The 17,724-nt window shown below is 33.0% G+C and overlaps 4 protein-coding genes across 4 annotated transcripts; all 4 read right to left on the reverse strand.

Moving 5' to 3' along the window:
• Nucleotides 1-450: 450 nt before the first annotated feature.
• On the reverse strand, nt 451-2,085 carry LOC111470846 (MLP-like protein 43). Its single transcript, XM_023116494.1, has 2 exons — nt 1,884-2,085; nt 451-894 (listed from the first exon to the last, which is right to left on the reverse strand). The coding sequence occupies exons 1-2, from the start codon at nt 2,068-2,070 to the stop codon at nt 614-616; spliced, it is 468 nt and encodes a 155-aa protein (XP_022972262.1). The 5' UTR covers nt 2,071-2,085; the 3' UTR covers nt 451-613.
• Nucleotides 2,086-3,335: 1,250 nt separating this feature from the next.
• Nucleotides 3,336-4,228, reverse strand: LOC111470845 (MLP-like protein 31). Its single transcript, XM_023116493.1, has 2 exons — nt 3,915-4,228; nt 3,336-3,823 (listed from the first exon to the last, which is right to left on the reverse strand). Exons 1-2 carry the CDS (start codon nt 4,099-4,101, stop codon nt 3,537-3,539), a joined length of 474 nt encoding a protein of 157 aa, XP_022972261.1. The 5' UTR covers nt 4,102-4,228; the 3' UTR covers nt 3,336-3,536.
• A 2,598-nt stretch (nt 4,229-6,826) lies between these two features.
• On the reverse strand, nt 6,827-7,725 carry LOC111470843 (MLP-like protein 43). Its single transcript, XM_023116492.1, has 2 exons — nt 7,474-7,725; nt 6,827-7,393 (listed from the first exon to the last, which is right to left on the reverse strand). Exons 1-2 carry the CDS (start codon nt 7,658-7,660, stop codon nt 7,074-7,076), a joined length of 507 nt encoding a protein of 168 aa, XP_022972260.1. The 5' UTR covers nt 7,661-7,725; the 3' UTR covers nt 6,827-7,073.
• A 6,895-nt stretch (nt 7,726-14,620) lies between these two features.
• Nucleotides 14,621-15,971, reverse strand: LOC111470869 (auxin-responsive protein SAUR36-like). The gene has a single exon (XM_023116520.1). The coding sequence runs from the start codon at nt 15,341-15,343 to the stop codon at nt 14,837-14,839; it is 507 nt and encodes a 168-aa protein (XP_022972288.1). The 5' UTR covers nt 15,344-15,971; the 3' UTR covers nt 14,621-14,836.
• Nucleotides 15,972-17,724: the final 1,753 nt, after the last annotated feature.

Below are 17,724 nucleotides of genomic sequence, written 5' to 3' on the forward strand. Positions count from 1 at the left end.
GTGGCTAGCAAGTACATGACAAACCCAAGAAAGAACATAAAGAAGCTATATAGTGGCTAGCAAGTACATGACAAACTCGAGAAAGAACATTGGCAAATACTTGACAAACCCGAAAAAGAACATTGGGAAGTTGTACCGTGGCTAGCAAGTACATGACAAACTCGAAAAAGAATATTGGGAAGTTGTACAGTGGCTAGTAAGTGGATGACAAACTCAAGAAAGAACATTGGAAAGTTTTACTGTAGCTAGCAAGTACATGACAATCCCGAGAAAGAACATTGGGAAGCTGTACAGTGATTAGTAAGTGCATGACAAACTCGAGAAAAAACATTGAGAAGTTGTATAATGACTAGCAAATGCATGACAAATCCAAGAAAGAACATTGTAAGGCTGTGAAGTGACTTTTGAGATATACAAGAAGTACATCTAGTACAAAAGTAAACAAATAAGTTTCAGTTCAAATCTTATCCTTATATGAAAATATTTATAAATAAAACGACAATATCATTACCATAAAACACAACCAAACATCGAAGCAAAACATAGCTATAATCGACAACATAGTAAAACATGATTTATTTATGTACCATCGTAGCGTGGAGAAACGTGGTGGTCATGCCACTTCATTGTCTTCCATAAGGTAAGCATCAATGTCTTTGGACATAGCAACACATAATTGAAGCAAGCCATGGGAGTCTGGAATCCCATCGTGCAATTTTTCATATTCTAAAGTCCAATGAACAACGCTTCCCTTCTCCTTTGGGATACATTGAAGCTTCAACTTGAAGCTCTTATATTGCTGCAAAAGGCATCCTTCAATGGCTGTGAAAGTGATAGAGTTGTTCTCTTCATCAACGGCTTCAATTATCTCTTTGCTTGCCACAACCTTCCCATCTACAAATTAAACTCATGTTACTGTTCCGTACACGAACTGGGTTGAAGAAATCTCGTCAACTAACTCTAAATTTCAGGTTGGGTGGGTTGGTAACCCGAGCCACCCATATACATTTCACAACCCAATTCAACTCAACCTTTTATTTTCGAGTTGGGTCGAATTGAATCGTACCATTAACATCATTTTGAAACATACTTAATATCATAATAGTCTTAAAAGTAGTGTAATGTAGGGTTGGGTTGTAGCATATTTTCAAGTTGGTTGGGTTAGTTGGTCAGGTTGACCTAACAAAAAAAGTACCAACCCACAAACTGACCTGAATTTTCGATTTTCGAAAATTTCAACCCAACCCAACTTTTACCGTTTAGGTTGGGTAGTCTGAGTTTGTTGGATTCTCGGGTCATATGATGAGTTGTAACATATTTTTGAGCTGGTTGGGTTGGTTGGTTGGTCAGGCTAACCTAACAAAAAAGATATCAACCCACGAACCAACCCAAATTTTCGATTTTCAAAATTTTAACCCAACCCAACTTTTATCATTTAGGTTGGGTAGTCTGAATTTGTTGGATTCTCGGGTCATATGATTGAGTTGTAACATACTTTTGAGTTGGTTGGGTTAGTTGTTTGGTCAGACTCACCTAACAAAAAAAAAAATATCAACCTACGAACTGATCCGAATTTTTGATTTTCAAAATTTCAACCAAACCCAACTTTTATCGTTTAAATTGGGTAGTCTGAGTTTGTTGGATTCTCGGGTCATATGATGAGTTGTAACATATTTTCGAGTTGGTTGGGTGGTCAGGCTGACCTAACAAAAAAAAAAAAACATCAACCCATGAACCGACCTGAATTTTCGATTTTAAAAAATTTCAACCCAACCCAACTTTTATCGTTTAGGTTGAGTAGTTTGAGTTCGTCAGATTCTCGAGTCACATGCACAGTCCTACCGAAAAGTGTAAAGAAAGTAAACATCGAAAAAATGATAAACCATGTGAATATCTCCAAATGACGATGGACCCGACTTTGCCCCATTCGCCTTCGAGTAGATCAACGCCATGTATTATGCCCCTAGAGAAATTGGAAATATGATGAGGCCTGTGGTGAAATATTTGATGAAACTTAGAAGCTGAAGCAGTGATTTCTACATCAGCCTCCACCTTTCCAAAGAGGTCCATGGTGTGCTTGGTTCTTGGAGTAATGCATTGCTAAACATGTCTCATTTATAGAGAGGGTTTGGTTGCATAGCCATGGATCCCATTAGGCTACGATTTTGATCAAAATATGAATTATTGTAGTGTCATCCTATTTGGTTATGTGAGTAGGAATTACGTGAAAAAAAATAATAATTTGGAGCGTTGGTTTTGACCACCGATCGAAGCTGGGAGATCCCGTATCAGTTGGCGGAACATTCCTTATAAGAGTGGAAACCTCTCCCTAATAGACGAGTTTTAAAATCATGAGGCTGACGACGATACGTAACGGACCAAAACAGACAATATCTGATAGCAATGAACTTGAGCTGTTACAAAAGCACACCGAACCTAGTAATCGAAGTAGAATGAAACATTCACAAAACACACTTCTGGAAGACAAGTACTACTTTTCATTTTCAAGTGACTAACGACTATTGGTTATCCTTAAGCGTTAGTCCTGTGTTAGGGGTTATATCTCGTTCCGTGGTCCCCATTTTTGTTATAATACTTTGATTTTGTCAAAATTTTACAGTATTTTCGTTATCAATTGTGTTAACAAAAGGAAGGAAGAGGAAGAAGAGACAACCCCGAACAGACAGAAGGAAAAAGCCACATCTTGCGACCCGCCACAGCAAACAATCGATTTGGGAAAGAAGAAGAAAGACCTGTTAGAACAAACATCCTATTGCTTTAAGTCGGTTGGTAGACCCAGGTTAAGGGGTATCTGGCGAATGCCCGGGACATAGCGCTCAGTCTTCCGCCAATTATGAATTATTTTTGTTTTAAATAAATCTCTGATAGTCGTTCAATTAAGTAAGAATATAATCGACGACGGATATCAATAATATGATTCTATTATTGGTAAAAATTAAATCGATATTAATTAGCTCCTCAATTATTATTGTAATTTGAATGGATTTTTATGCTATCAAAGTCGTTGTTGTCTGATTGCTTTTAGCTTATAACACTGCTTTCTTTCAAATTATTTTCAACGTATTTTCTCGCTCATGTTTTCTAAATCATTTCTCTCAAACGTGTCACGAGGCTCGAACATACGTTGATGTAATCCGCAAAGTCTGAATTTCTCACGAATGACTTATTTGATAGGTTATAACAAGTGCCGCACAGTTGTTGTCCAGCTGTTACTAGAGTACGATTGTGACAAGTAGTATCAGAATTCTAATTTTTTATTCTTTTTAATAAAATAACATGGAGAGTCGTAGAGTGCCGAGAAGACTAGATCAATGTCAAGCCCGAGAAACACAATAATCCTTATTATAACGTACATTTATTATTTTTTAGTACACACATATTCTTACAAACTTTATTCCCATTTCAAACATGATTCCAAACATGTCTCGATCATATTACACACACAAACAGATGATCTTATTTAAACATATCAACGTAGAAACGTGTCCAGATATCTTATTCTTAAGTACTCCGACTTACGCGCCACATGGTTTTTCATTACCGAGGAGATGAGCTTCGATGTCTTTCGAGATAGCAACACACAAATGAAGTAAACTATGTGAATCAGGAATTTTCTCGTGTCGCTTTTCATACTCGAAAATCCAATGAACCACGCTTCCCTTATCCTTTGGAATACACTGAATTGTAATTCTAAAGCTCTTATAATCCTTCAAAAGGTCTCCTTCTACGACTTTGAAACATATCTTATTGTTCTCCTCATCAACTGCTTCAACTACCTCCTTGGCTACTGAAGCCTTCCCACCTACGAGTTTAACAAACATCATTAAAGAAACATAGGAAAACTCGAAAACATCCTTAAAAAAACACAAACAAACACAATAACAAGAACAAACCATGACAATAGTTCCAGTAAATGATCGAGCCAACTTTGCCCCATTCGCCTTCTTGGAGCTGACAACCTTGGATTTTGTCTCCACACGCTTTGGAGATATGGTGAGGCTTTCGATGAAACATTTCATGGAACTTTGAAGCTGGGACCTTGATTTTTACATCAGTCTCTAATTTTCCACACAGACTCATGATGGTCGGATTTAAAAAAAACAAGAAACTTGAGACGAGAAAAAATAAGACGATGGATGATCAAGCTTGTCTCCTCGTACACTTAAATAGAGAAGGTTTAACTCTCACATGATATTATAATATTGAATACCATAACTTTTCATGATACTAATATTTTATTATATGATTTTGGACAAAAAAAAAAAAAAACTAGCTAATTTTTTTTTTTTTTGTGAATTTCAAATCATTTTTTTTGGAAATATTTTGATTTTACGAAATAGATAATCAAATTTGTTGTCTAATTTATTTTCGGATAAAGATGTTCTTAATAAATGTATTGATTTAGATGTTTGATTCTAATATTATGTCCGATTATTCGCTTGCCTAACTAAATATTAATTTTTTAATATAACATAAGATTAAAGTTATAACTTTATTATAGTATAAGATTAAAGGAGTGCTTTATCATATTATACCTTTAATAAAAATGTTATAAAATGTTTTCATAGCAATACAAAAACGTTACAAAATGTCTCAGACAAATAACGTCAGCTATTGAAACCTACGAAAACAGCTGTAAAATGTCTACTATAGCATTGTAGTATTTTCCTTTAACTATCGTATCTGTTATTTCTTGCAGTTCATCGTATTCAAATTATAATCGAGCACCTAATTGAATAGTGGCTAAACGATTACCTTACCACATCCTAGTGTGATGTTCGATCTTTGGAATCAGTTCGATACCCATATTCGATTTGTTATATTAAAATAAGTAATAGTGTAATATATACTTTTTTTTCTTTAGAACTTTAAAATAACATTAAAAAATATAAAACATTTCATAAAGTTTTTTCTTTTCATAAGCATCCATTTGACTATTATAAAAATAAGGCCATTCTTTATTTTTATTTTTATAATAAATTTTTTTGTTCAAAACTTATCTAGGGGGAGATTGACCGAGCACGAGTTGGCTAATGGGCCAATAATATAACAGGTGTTCGTGAACGATATAATCGAATAAAGAGATTGATATCATAATTTTTTTTTGAAGAACTAAAATAGAAGAACTTGTGTTCATTAGACTGTACATCTTGTTTTTGTATGTTCGAGTAATAGGTAGGAGCATAGATTGTGTGAGATCCAGCGTCGGTTGGAAAGAGGAATAAAACATACCTTATAAGTGTGTGGAAACCTCTCCCTAATATATGCGTTTTAAAACCGTGAGGCTGACGATGATACGTAATATACTTCATAAAACATGTATGTTAGAGAGAGGTTTCTAAACTGTAAGGAATGCTTCGCTTCGTTCCACTCTCCAACCAATGTGGAACCTCACAGTTCACCAAAATCTCGATTATAGAGTCATTATCAAACTCAACCATACAAAATCTCGTTACTTTGAGCAGGTTCTTGCCATATACACCCGATCAACTTAGATAAACTAAAAAATGTGAACATCGAAAGCAAGATGTAGACCTTGCTCGTTTTGGTTCTACTTATGTGGGGACCAAAAAACAAGAAACTTTTCTACAATATTATCCTTCATTTTCTTTTATGGTGCTAATAAATATCGAACCTTCAATATTTTTCTTTTATGTGATATCATTTAATAATATTTTATTTGAAAATTTGAGATGAGATCGTTTGAGATTTCATATTGGTTGGAGACGGGAACGAAACATTTCTTATAAGAGTGTTGAAACCTTGCCGACGATACGTAACGGGCTAAAACGGATAATATCTACTGGCGATGGGTTTAGGTTGTTGCAAATGATATAAGAACAAGACATTATGCAATGTGCGAGCGAGAACGCTGACCCCCAAGGAGCTGGATTATATAAGAGTGTGAAAACCATGGAGCGATACGTAATAGGTAAACAGAAAACGGACAATATCTACTAGCGCTAGACTTGTCTTTCTATATCCAAATAAATTTAAGTTAAATATAATAAATCGAAAATATTTAATTATTTGATTATATATATATATATATATATATATTTTTTTTTTTTTTTTTTTTTTTTTTTTTTTTTTTTTTTTTTTTTTTTTTTTTTTTTTTTTTTTTTTTTTTTTTTTTTTTTTTTTTTTTTTTTTTTTTGTCTTTTTAATATTTGAATATTAAGATCGGATCATCTATGGTTTCATTTAAAAATATAATATATATTTGACTTTTATAATTGTATTTAATATAATATTTGAAATTGAGTTAAATTTTATTGTAAAAAAATACAAATAAAAAATAAAAAATAAAAAAAATGTAGCATTTATTGTAATATTATGTGTGCCCATCTTGAACTGAGTGCCCATAATATTTTTGCTGACAACTCTTTATGGCTGATACATAATAGGCTAAATCGGGATGATTGATATATAATAAGCTAAATCGGACAATATCTGCTAGTGATGAGATACTCGATTATCCTACCTCCGAGTAGGTCGCGAGCTAGTTGACCTAGCTCTAAAGGCTTTAGGATCCTTGATTTAAGTTACATTACACGTAAAGAACGACGAGGAGGGTTGTTGATTGTACCGTTGGCCTAGATCTCGTTATTTTATTTTGATTCCACATTTATTAGTTTTTTTCGGTAACGGTGAATTGTATTCGTTTTTAGATGTTTTAGAACTTATTTGTTTTGACGGTATTTAAAAATGTTTTAGAGTAAGATCTCGAGCAAGCTTAATTTAAATATTGTTTTTTAATGATTTAAGTTAAGAAAATCGAATTGTTACATAGATTAGAACACTATTTGTAAACTTTCAAATATTTAATTTACCATCGACATTTTTACATGAACTTTATTCTCATTTCATCTCATACACGACAGTATTTCACAATAACTCTCACACTCACTATTGCAAACATGTCTTAAGCATATCGCACGAACAAACAGATATCATTCAAACATAGAATTACGAACATAAATAGATAGATAGATAGATAGAACAAGTCAATTGATACTTCATAACACACCCGAAACCGAGAAACGTTGTGTTCATGCCTGAGCAGTAGCAGTGACTTCAGCTTGAGCTACTGGTTCTTTGTCATCCTCCATGAGATGAGCTTCAATGTCTTTCGAGACATCGACACAGAATTGAAGCAAGCTATGTGAATCAGGAACCTCATCGTGTAGCTTTTCATATTCCAAAGTCCAATGAATCACACTTCCCTTATCCTCCTTTGGAAGACAATGGATCGTTAACTTAAAGCTTTTATACGCTTCCAAAAGATCTCCTTCTACGACTTTAAACGAGATCATATTGTTCTCTTCATCGACCGCTTCGATTATCTCCTTCGCTACGCAAGACTTCCCATCTACGAGTTTAATAAATATTAATGAAATGAGTTAAGAATCCTTAAAAAGAACAATAACAAGAACAAGAACAAGAACAAACCGTGAACATAGTTCCAGTGAACAATGGAGCCAACTTTTCCCCATTCACCTTCGTGAATCTCGCAGCCTTGGATTTTGTCGCTCGAAACATTGGAGATATGGTGAGGCCTTTGGTGAAAGATTTCGTGGAACTTTGAAGCGGGAGCTTCGATTTCGACATCAGTTTCCAACTTTCCAAAGAGAGTCATGATGATCGGATCTTGAAAACTAACAAGTTTGAGATGATGAACGACCAAATATGTTCCCTCTAACACTTATTTAAGGACAAGGGTTGATCTTGAACTACGATGCATTTATTGGATGACATGTGATGATTGTCAGGTGTGGATTTTACATTTTCGTCCCATGCTTGAATTTTTCAAAATTAGTTAAATTTTATGAGATATATTATATTATGAAACCGACATTTAACCGATAAACTAAATTAATAAAAATATCGTGAATCGCTAACTTTCAAAAGTTTCAATAATACATTTAAATATTTTTTAATAAATACTTTCACTATCACTTTTAAAAGTATTTTAAAAATATTAAAAAATTCCATTAATACTTAATTTTTAAAAAAAAAAAAAAACTTCAAAAAAACATATTTAACCATTTTTAAAAACTTAAAAAATACCTGTAATATAAATAAAAAATAAAAAAAATACTCTTAAAACGTTAATATTTTATTTCAAAAATGCTCTTGAAACCTCAGAAGTGACATTAAAAAATTGGTAGATAATCTATGAGGTGTCGTTGATGTACGATTTTCATCTATATATGATCGGTAATTTTTTTGAACTATTTTTTAAACGAAGTATTAAGGGTAAGAGTATTTTGAATTTTTTTTAATCATAAGTTACGTTAAATCTTCGTAATCTATTTAAAAGTAGGATAAAGTTGTATTGGATAGTAACCCGAGTTGGTTAGGTCAACTGTAACTTGCAAACTAAATCGAATTTTTTAATTTTCTAAAAATTCAACTTATCTGATCATATGAACATCTCGACAAATCATTTAGTTCTATATAAACAAATGTAGAGGGGCTTTTTGGTCATTTGTTTGTGAGTTGTTAATGGATCGAGCTAAAAGGTTTCTTAAAAAGTGACAAAATTTGATTGGGTTTGATACATATCTTATTGATTAAGACAAATAAACCTTTTTTTTTTTGTTTCTAACCCTACAAAATATAAATAATTGAAAGGATAGAATTCCCATTTTACCCTTAATTTATGTGTATTTGATTGATGATTATACTCGTTGAACAGTTCTTTCGCTTTTCAATGATTAATCTGACTCCGTTCTTTCACTGTCTCAAACCGATCTTCAACTGGTCTCTACCTAACGTCAAACGATCTTCAATCAGTCATGATATGACCATTTCATGATGGATTAAAGTAAAAAACGTTCTAATAGTTTTTTTTAACACAATCAAATATCATGTTTGTATTAAGGACTTGACCATCGATAAAGTAAAAATAAATAGTTATATTATAACAACGAACAAATCTCGATGACGAAATCTTCTTTATAATATTACTCAATAATTGAGAAATTATAATTATTTAATCAAATAAGAAATTATGGATGAAATTTTCTATAAAAAGAAAAAAAAAACATAGAAAATCCTTTTCTTCCATCGTAAAGGATTCTTCAATAATTGAGAGACGAAGTCAAATAAATGAGAAATAATTTCTCAATCATTTCATCAACAATTAATTGTTGGTTTGGTTAAAAGTAGGTTTGAATTTGTAGCGTTTGATTCTCGAGATTTGGTGTTGATGTCTATTTCATCCATAAAATTTTTAAAAAGACGTTTTAGAAAAGAACTCTCGGATGTATAAATATACCCATTTTGCAAAACATGAAAGATGAAAGCTTCATAAATGTTCCAGTGAACGTCGTGATATTTCTCTCCTATACGAAAAACGAGAGTGGTGAGTTCGAATGGCGTCACCGTGGAAACAAGTAGAAAATTTGTGAGATCCCACATTGGTTGGAGAGGAGAACGAAACATTTTTTATAAGAGTGTAGAAACTTCTCCCTCATGTTTTAAAACCGTAAGGCTGATGACGATACGTAACAAGAGTGGTGAGCTTGAGCTGTTACAAATGCTATCAGAGCAAGTCATCGGATGGTACGAGACACTCGTCGAAGTAGAACTAGACCCTCTCCATAATAAACACATTTAAAACGTAAAGCTAACAGCAATATATAACAAGCTAAACCAGACAATATCTATTAACGATGAACTTGAGCTATCACACACTATATCACCGGTTATGTTGATGACGTGGAATCCATCACAATTGTTTATGTTAAACGCATTAATATATGGGCCTAAACAATGAAAAATGGCCTAGATGTTTATTTAGCCCAATTAGTATATATATATATATATATATATATATATATGTATAAAAGCTTACGAAATATATCGATTTATTGGTAAAAATTAGCGGTGGGGAATCCGATCCCGTAAATTAATCCCCGTAAAAATAAATGAAGAATTTCGCATATATGAGGAATAAAATAGGTGGCAAGATGAGGACGAAGAAGGTTTCCCGATCCCTGCCCCGTAAATATCTATAAACATAAGTTAATACAAAGAGATTTGATTAGTCGAATCCGATCTAATTTTTAAAAATTTTATTGAAGGAATATTTGTTTTGTTAAAATGAGATTTGATTAAAGTTTTAATTTTTAATAATTTTAGTAATAAAATAAATTAGGTATTTATTTCTATTTTAGATAATTAAGTTAAAAATAAAGGTATTGATTTAGACGTTGGATTCTAATATAGATAAGTTCATGTTTGATTATTATTTAATAAATTTATTTTGGCATCAAATAAAAAAGAATAAAATAAAAACTTTTTTAATATAACTAATTAAATATTGTTTATTATTTATTATACTAATTTTATTTCTTTTGTTACTTTAAATATAATTAATTTAGATTTAATATTTAGAAGAATAAAATGAAATACGATAAAAAGAGCCCATCAAAGTCATAAAAGCACGAGAAAAGGAATCTCGAGCAAGCCGATCTCTAATACAACCTTGCCTTCTTCTCCTCGTCCTCCTCAAAGATCTTTGTCTCCTCGAGCTATGTCGATGAGTTCTTGCAATGTCTCAATGGCCGAGCATAGTAACGAAGAGGAGTTGTTAGTGGAATCCGAGATGAGTAGGAGGTTTCTCGAAGAACATAAGAAATATATCTCCATTGGAGCTTTAAAGAAGGATATGATAGCTTTTGATGGTAGCAGCGGAGGCCAACCTTACACCAAAACCGAAAACTGTGCTCCCCCACCTCCTAATCCTTACAATCGAGGCTGCTCTAAAATATCTCGTTGTAGGTCTGATGATTGATGGGATGAACAATCCTTAGTACGAGTATACTTGGCAAAATTTTTCACTTTTTTAGCTTCTTTGCTCTCTCATTTTCGTTCTCGTGGGCCGATTGTAGTGATTTTCTTTTGAATAATGGAATTTTCATCTTTGTTTGTGGTTTTTTTTGGAAAATAACATAAGTGAGATGTTCATATGACTTGATGTCTCGAGCAACCTGGCTGACTAACCAATTCAAATGGTAAGGGTCGGGTTGGATTAAAAAAATTTCGGTTTAGATTAGGATGAATTTTTTAAAAACTAAAAAGAAAATAGTTTTGGTCGGGAGTTTGATTTTTTTTTTTTTTTTTTTTTTTTTTTTTTTTTTTTTTTTTTTTTTTTTTTTTTTTTTTTTTTTTTTTTTTTTTTTTTTTGTATTTAGTCAACTCGACTGTAATACACTGTGACGTATGAATCTTTGATATTTGAGTTTTATTGTAACGACCCAGATTCACCGCTAGCAAATATTATCCTCTCCCTTCACCGCTAGCAGATATTGTTCTCTCCCTTTCGAGCTTCACCTCAAGGCTTTAAAACGCGTGTGCTAGGGGAAGTTCCACACCCTTATAAATAGTTCTCCTCCCCAACCAATGTGGGACATCACAATCCACCCCTGGAGGGCCCAGCGAGGACGACCCAAATCCACCGCTAGTAGATATTGTTCTCTTTGGGCTTTCCCTTTCGAGCTTCCCCTCAACGCTTTAAAAACCGTCTCCTAGGGGAAGGTTTCCACACCCTTATAAATGGTGGTTTGTTCTCCTCCCCAACCAATGTGGGACATCACATTTATATAACATATATCGTGAATAAATATGATTTTTTTAAATAATTAAAAAAAATGAAAAATCCAACAACAAAATCGAACCCGCGATTATTCCAATCATCAATTCAACTAAACAAAATCGAACCCGCGATTATTCCAATCATCAATTCAACTAATCTAAAATTTCAGTTAACATATCGAGAATAAATAAATAAAAACTGATCAACCAGTGAGTTAGTTGGCTTGAACTCTATTCAGTTTGTATATAAAATTTGGGTTGAATTTGACTATAACCCATTTGCGGTAAGGCCACGCTCTTTATGGAAAGTTCAAAATTGATCCCTCATCTTGAGTTCACATGCTTTGATGGGATGATTTTTACGAACATATTTCAATCCCGAACTTTATTTCCTGAGTGACCTGCTAGTGATTCATCATTTACATTTGCTCAACTTCCTTCAACCCTTTGATGAAAACCCTAGTTTCTCGAACCCTACAGACCTCAAATCCCTCCCCGTATCTGTGTGAATGGTCTCCAAGTGTTTGAAAGCGGGACTCTAGAGCTCCATAAATGATGAGATATATACAAAAGAAAAAGATTAACTATCTCGAATTTCGTATATCTCTTTGTTTGTGTCATTCTTATCAATTTCCCAACTCAAACCAACTTACTCGAACTCAGAAATGAAAGCTCTCTTCTGCCATGGACCGCCAGTGTAGCGACCGGCGATGGCAACGAACTCTTCGTTAAGCTAGAAAATTCACCTCCTCACTCACTCACTCAGGCGACGGTGACGGCGACGGCAATGGCGACGACTCCAGTATAACTACGACTACAAAAACGACAGCAACAGATAGCATACAAAATGTACCATCTTTAAGCCTTCTTGTGATTTAAACATGTGCTTCCTCAATCATATTTTGTTATTTGGTAAATTTCGAGTAGTTTGAGCAAACCGTCTCAAAACCCTTGAGAGCATCACAATACTCAAAACACGACAATTTAAGCATGTGATCGTGCAATAATAATATTAAGAAGTTATTTATACCAACAAGTTGTACCTTATTTTCCGGTGGCTCAGTCATAAGAATTTTACGGTGAAGAATGTTTTGTTTGAAGCAATTTTATATTTGATGACATTCTGAAAATTTTCCTAGAATGCCGGTGAATGAGAACAAAACGTATCGGTAGAACATATGTTGGTCTCTAAGAATAGTCTTTGTTTGATGATGAAAGTCCCACATCGCTTAATTTAGGGAAGGGTCATGGGTTTATAATCTAATAATACACTCTTCATTGGTATGAGGCCTTTTGGGAAGCCCAAAGCAAAGCGCCGTGCCAATAAATTGGCAAATCCTTGAATGTCGAACAAAGGACTCCAAAAAGGAGTCAAGCCTCCTTGAGAAGGTACGAAGGCAGTCAAAAATGACTAAGACACCTTATGAAGCGTATTATTATTATTTTTTTTTTTTTTGCAGCGCAAGATTGAATGAGAACCCGAACATCTATTTCATTCGATGTTTTAGGACAAGAGCAACCCGATATTCTCATTACTTCTCGATATCAAATGGTACAAAATTATCAGTTTCATTGTAGCTATTATTTTTTAGAATAATTATTTTTTATTCAAAGTTACAAAAAAAGGAATTATTAAAATTTTCATTAATAAGGAAAATTTGAAAATTTGTTAATGTGGTTAAAAGTGTAAATAAATTATAGTTAGAGGCATATTTTATGAAGACATGAAGTATATAGGGACCAATTTGAAATGTGTGGCCAATACGAATATAACAACCACACCACTAAGTATTCAACCAATCAAAATGTATTAATAGTGATTTTCTAGATTTTCCATTATAAATTTGATGATGACTTTTATGGTTATAAACATAAAGAATTCCAAATTATCTTCTCTTTATTTTATTTTTTCTTTTCTTTTCTTTTTTCTTACAAGAAATTTTTATTTTAATGGAAAAAATAAGTATTTGGCAAACACGATATATATATAAATTAGGTGGGTCGATGGTAAATTTTAATTACGTAACTTGAAATTTAATCTCGAAATTTTAAGTTTAATAAATTTTTTATATATTCAATTCTTTTTAAAAAAAAAATAATTTTTTACCTCGAATCCTAGACTTTCGATTTTGGGTAGGTTAGTAAATTTTTAAAAACATCTCACAGATCTTGTTGTTAGATAAGTTTAAAATTTTTGAAGACACGTTAAATAAAGACGAGACAGATAACATACCAAATTATATACCTAAATCATATATCATTACATAAAATACAACTCACTCAATGATTATTTAAAATTTAAAATTTTGTTTATAAAAAAATATATTTATAGATATTTTGAAAAATAAAATTACCCAAATTAAATTTCCCCCACATGGATATACTTATATTTCCATTTGGATTTTTTTAGGTATGTTTTCAAATATATTTGTTTATTTAGTCTAAAATAAAATAAATTTCCTCTACAAAGATATTTAAATATGATAGAGAAAGATTTGAACTTAAATGTAATTTTAAATTAATTGAGTTTTGTTAGTTGGCTATCACTATTTATTAATTAATTTAATTTAATTTAATGCGTGAAAAAACGGGTGTGAAAGGGCAACCACGTCCATTTTATTTTATTATTGATTTATATAATATTTTATTTTGTCATTTAATATATTTTTAGCCTTCATTTATATTATTTTAATTCTAATATTCAATTTCAGATGACCGTATATTTGTTTTTGAAAAAACACATATTTTATTGCCCTAATTTTATATTTTTTATTTCGCGAGTAACAGCCTAATTTCCATTTAAAACGTAAACAAAATTACATTTTAGTCCCTACATTTTTATGTCATTTTCTTTTCAAAATTTATTATTTTTCGATCTTTTTATTAACTTAATTTTTTTCCATTTTAACAAAAAAAAAACATAATATCAAAATGAGAATAGTTTAAAGTAAAATTAGGATTGAAAGGACTAAATTGTACTTAGTTACCTTGTAAGGACTAAATTGCTAAAAAGTATTATTATAGGGACTAAAATGTAATTTTACCTAAATGTAATGGTTTGTACAGAAATAGCCCAAGGAATAAACTCCACCACAATTTATTAAAGGAAAAAAATTAGGAAAAAATTAAAATTCTACCTAATAAATTATGGTAAAGTCAAGCGTCACTATCCTCGAGAATTTGGAATCTTCACCGTCGTCGGCGAAGTAAATTAACGTCCATAACAACCGAGCTTCTTCCATGGCGGTTCCCGGCAACTAGAACCGGACTTGATTTTCGACTGAACATTCTCGAACTCGGAGTACGGACAAGGAATGGTGATTCCGCCTTGATGATGAAATCCGTACTCCTTTTCCGCCTCTCTCAGAAGCTCGCCAAACAGAGGATGATTGAAGTAGATCACCGGCACTAGAACTCGATGAAAATCGCCGTCGTTCTGGCCGACGTAGACTGCCAAGTGACCTTTCGGAACCGCAGCGGATTTCTCCTCCGAATCGCGATATAACGATACGTAACTCAATCTCCTCCTACTTAAACAGATAGATTTCGCTCCGTTTGCCAATCGCCTTCCCCAGCTTAACAGGCTGGAAATCGGCTTGACAGACCGTCCGGATCTCAACAGTGAGTATCCAGTCCGACTCCGCCGTCGTCTCCGGAGAAACCAGTTCGAAATCCGCCGGATGTGCTTGCCGAGTTTGAATCCTCTGATTCGTCTCATCGCGGCGAAAAAAAAGGAGGAAATGAGAGAAAAAAAAACGGAAAAAAAACCTAAAATCGATTAACAGTGGTGGAGATTAGGAAAATGGCCAAGGATCGGCGGTGGACATGGTAAGACGAAAGAAACTGAGACAGATTTCAGAAAGCGAAGTCGGAATGTTCGACATGTTCGTCAAAATTGCTCCAGAAGTAAAGATTCATCCGAAAATCTCAGAAAAAGAGGGAAAATCAAAATCACAGGTTCAATCTAATCAGTCGATTAAGAAATCAGCAACATATAGAGATTATTACAGCATCTAATCAAAAGAAGAACAAGTACAAGATCGATTAAACAACAAGAAACAAGTAGAGATTGATATATATACAGAGTTGAGAAATCGGGATGATATTTCACCGAGAAAAGAGGAGATTAGAAAGCGATTAGTGTGAGGTCAAAAGAGGAGATTAGAAAGCGATTAGTGTGAGGTCAAAAGAGGAGGACGGTGGACGGCGAGGGGATTTGAATTTCAGCAGCACGCCATTAGCGAGAGAGAGAAGGAACAGTCCTTGAGGAATGGGAGTGGGGATATGGAAGGATTTTGTGGGAGTTTTTATGATTTGGAAACGTGAACGTGGATACCATTTATATTATTTTTATTCTTTTAGGTCTTTATTTCCTACAATTTCCTTTTATATTATTCCTTCCTTACTCCAATCTAAAGTAACCATTTCTTTTAATACAACAAGTTCACCGCTTATATGAATAGCTCTTAACGTTGCATCTCGTTTGAGACTAGAGCTCTTTATCATGACTTCTACTCGTTGCATACCTTGATCCACTATTGCTCGAATAGCGTTCCAGGCTGCAGGTTAAACGGCAAAATATGAGCGGAGAACCAAAAAATTACCCGACCCCATATATTTAAAACCATAAATAGCTCTTACCCATGTATCTCTTCAGCGACTTAGGGCTTTTTTATTGTGGGTCCTACTCATTGCATACCTTGATCCGCTACTGCCCATATTACATTTTGTAACAGCCCAATCCCATCCGAGCAGATATTGTTCTCTTTCAGCTTTGCTCTTTTGGGCTTCCCCTCAAAGTTTAAAAAACGTGTAAAAATGGTGTCCCTCTTCTTGTACCTTTGAATCCACAAATATGAGCAGAGAGCTAAGAAATTACCTAATCTCGTTCACCCGTAATAGTCACAATTATACTTTAGAAACTTGCTTGAACATGAATAACGCTTTTACTATTTTATGCATACTTTCATATTATATGTGTAACGCTTTTAATAATTTATGCATACTTTTATATTATATATTATAAAGTATGTTGACTTTGATGCAATCAATATATGATAAGGTTTTTGTTTAATATAAAATAGACTAAGGAATCAGAAGAAAAAAAAAAGTCCAATAATTCAACTGTTTCAATTTTCAAGAGGGTTAGTTGTTTCAAAGAAATTGCTCAAGTGGACACGTCATCACTCCTTCAAATCATATTTTAAAATATTTATTATATTTAAGAGAATATTTGTATCGTGAAAATATCTTTGGGGCCGACCTTTCCATTTTGCAATAATTTTAAGTTAATTAGCTTCGGGAAGCCATTAAATGTAATAACCCAAGTCCACCGCTAGCAGATATCATAGTTTTAAAATGCTTCTGCTAGGGAGAATTTTTCACACCCTTATAAGGAATGTTTCGTTTCTCTCTTCCAACCGATGTGAGTCGTAGTGTGAATAGGTCAAATATGGTAAAAGAATCTTCAAAAGAGAGTTTTAAATGGATCGAGCACTTGCAACGTGGCTTGCAGTCTTCCTCGACTACTCAACTTAGACTAAATCAGTACACTGTATAGGGGACCATAACCATGTTATATATGGGTTTCCCGTGATTTCCTTAAACCAATAATTTAATTGCTACCTAGCATGTCACACCACTAAATGAACAGTCGTGAGCTCGTAATCAAACCACGTAATAATTATTATGCCCATAAAATAACTCAACTATGATTGTCGTTTTATTTGTTACCCAAAAATGCTATTTAATTTGAAGGGTTAAACTCAAACGAGTTGAAGAACGGGGTGTCGGAGACGTTTAACAAGTTGAGGGATTTAATATAGAATGTTATAGATTTTGATTTAAAATAAAGTAATAATTAATATTAAGTAGCTATCATGCTCGAACCCTAGACTTGGAAATTTATTTCAATGTGAAAATTAAAATGGAATAATAGTTGGAGGTCATAACACGTAACCACATTTTTTTCAAATTTGTTTTAATTAAATAATTAATTAATGTGTGATGTTAAAAGATAGACCGTACACCGTACTTGAAAAGTATAATGGCACAATTGGTAAATAAATGGCACACGTTTCCCTATAAAACACCAACCAT

Source organism: Cucurbita maxima, unplaced genomic scaffold (genome assembly GCF_002738345.1).
Source record: "Cucurbita maxima cultivar Rimu unplaced genomic scaffold, Cmax_1.0 Cma_Scf00047, whole genome shotgun sequence".
Classification (NCBI taxonomy): domain Eukaryota; kingdom Viridiplantae; phylum Streptophyta; class Magnoliopsida; order Cucurbitales; family Cucurbitaceae; genus Cucurbita; species Cucurbita maxima.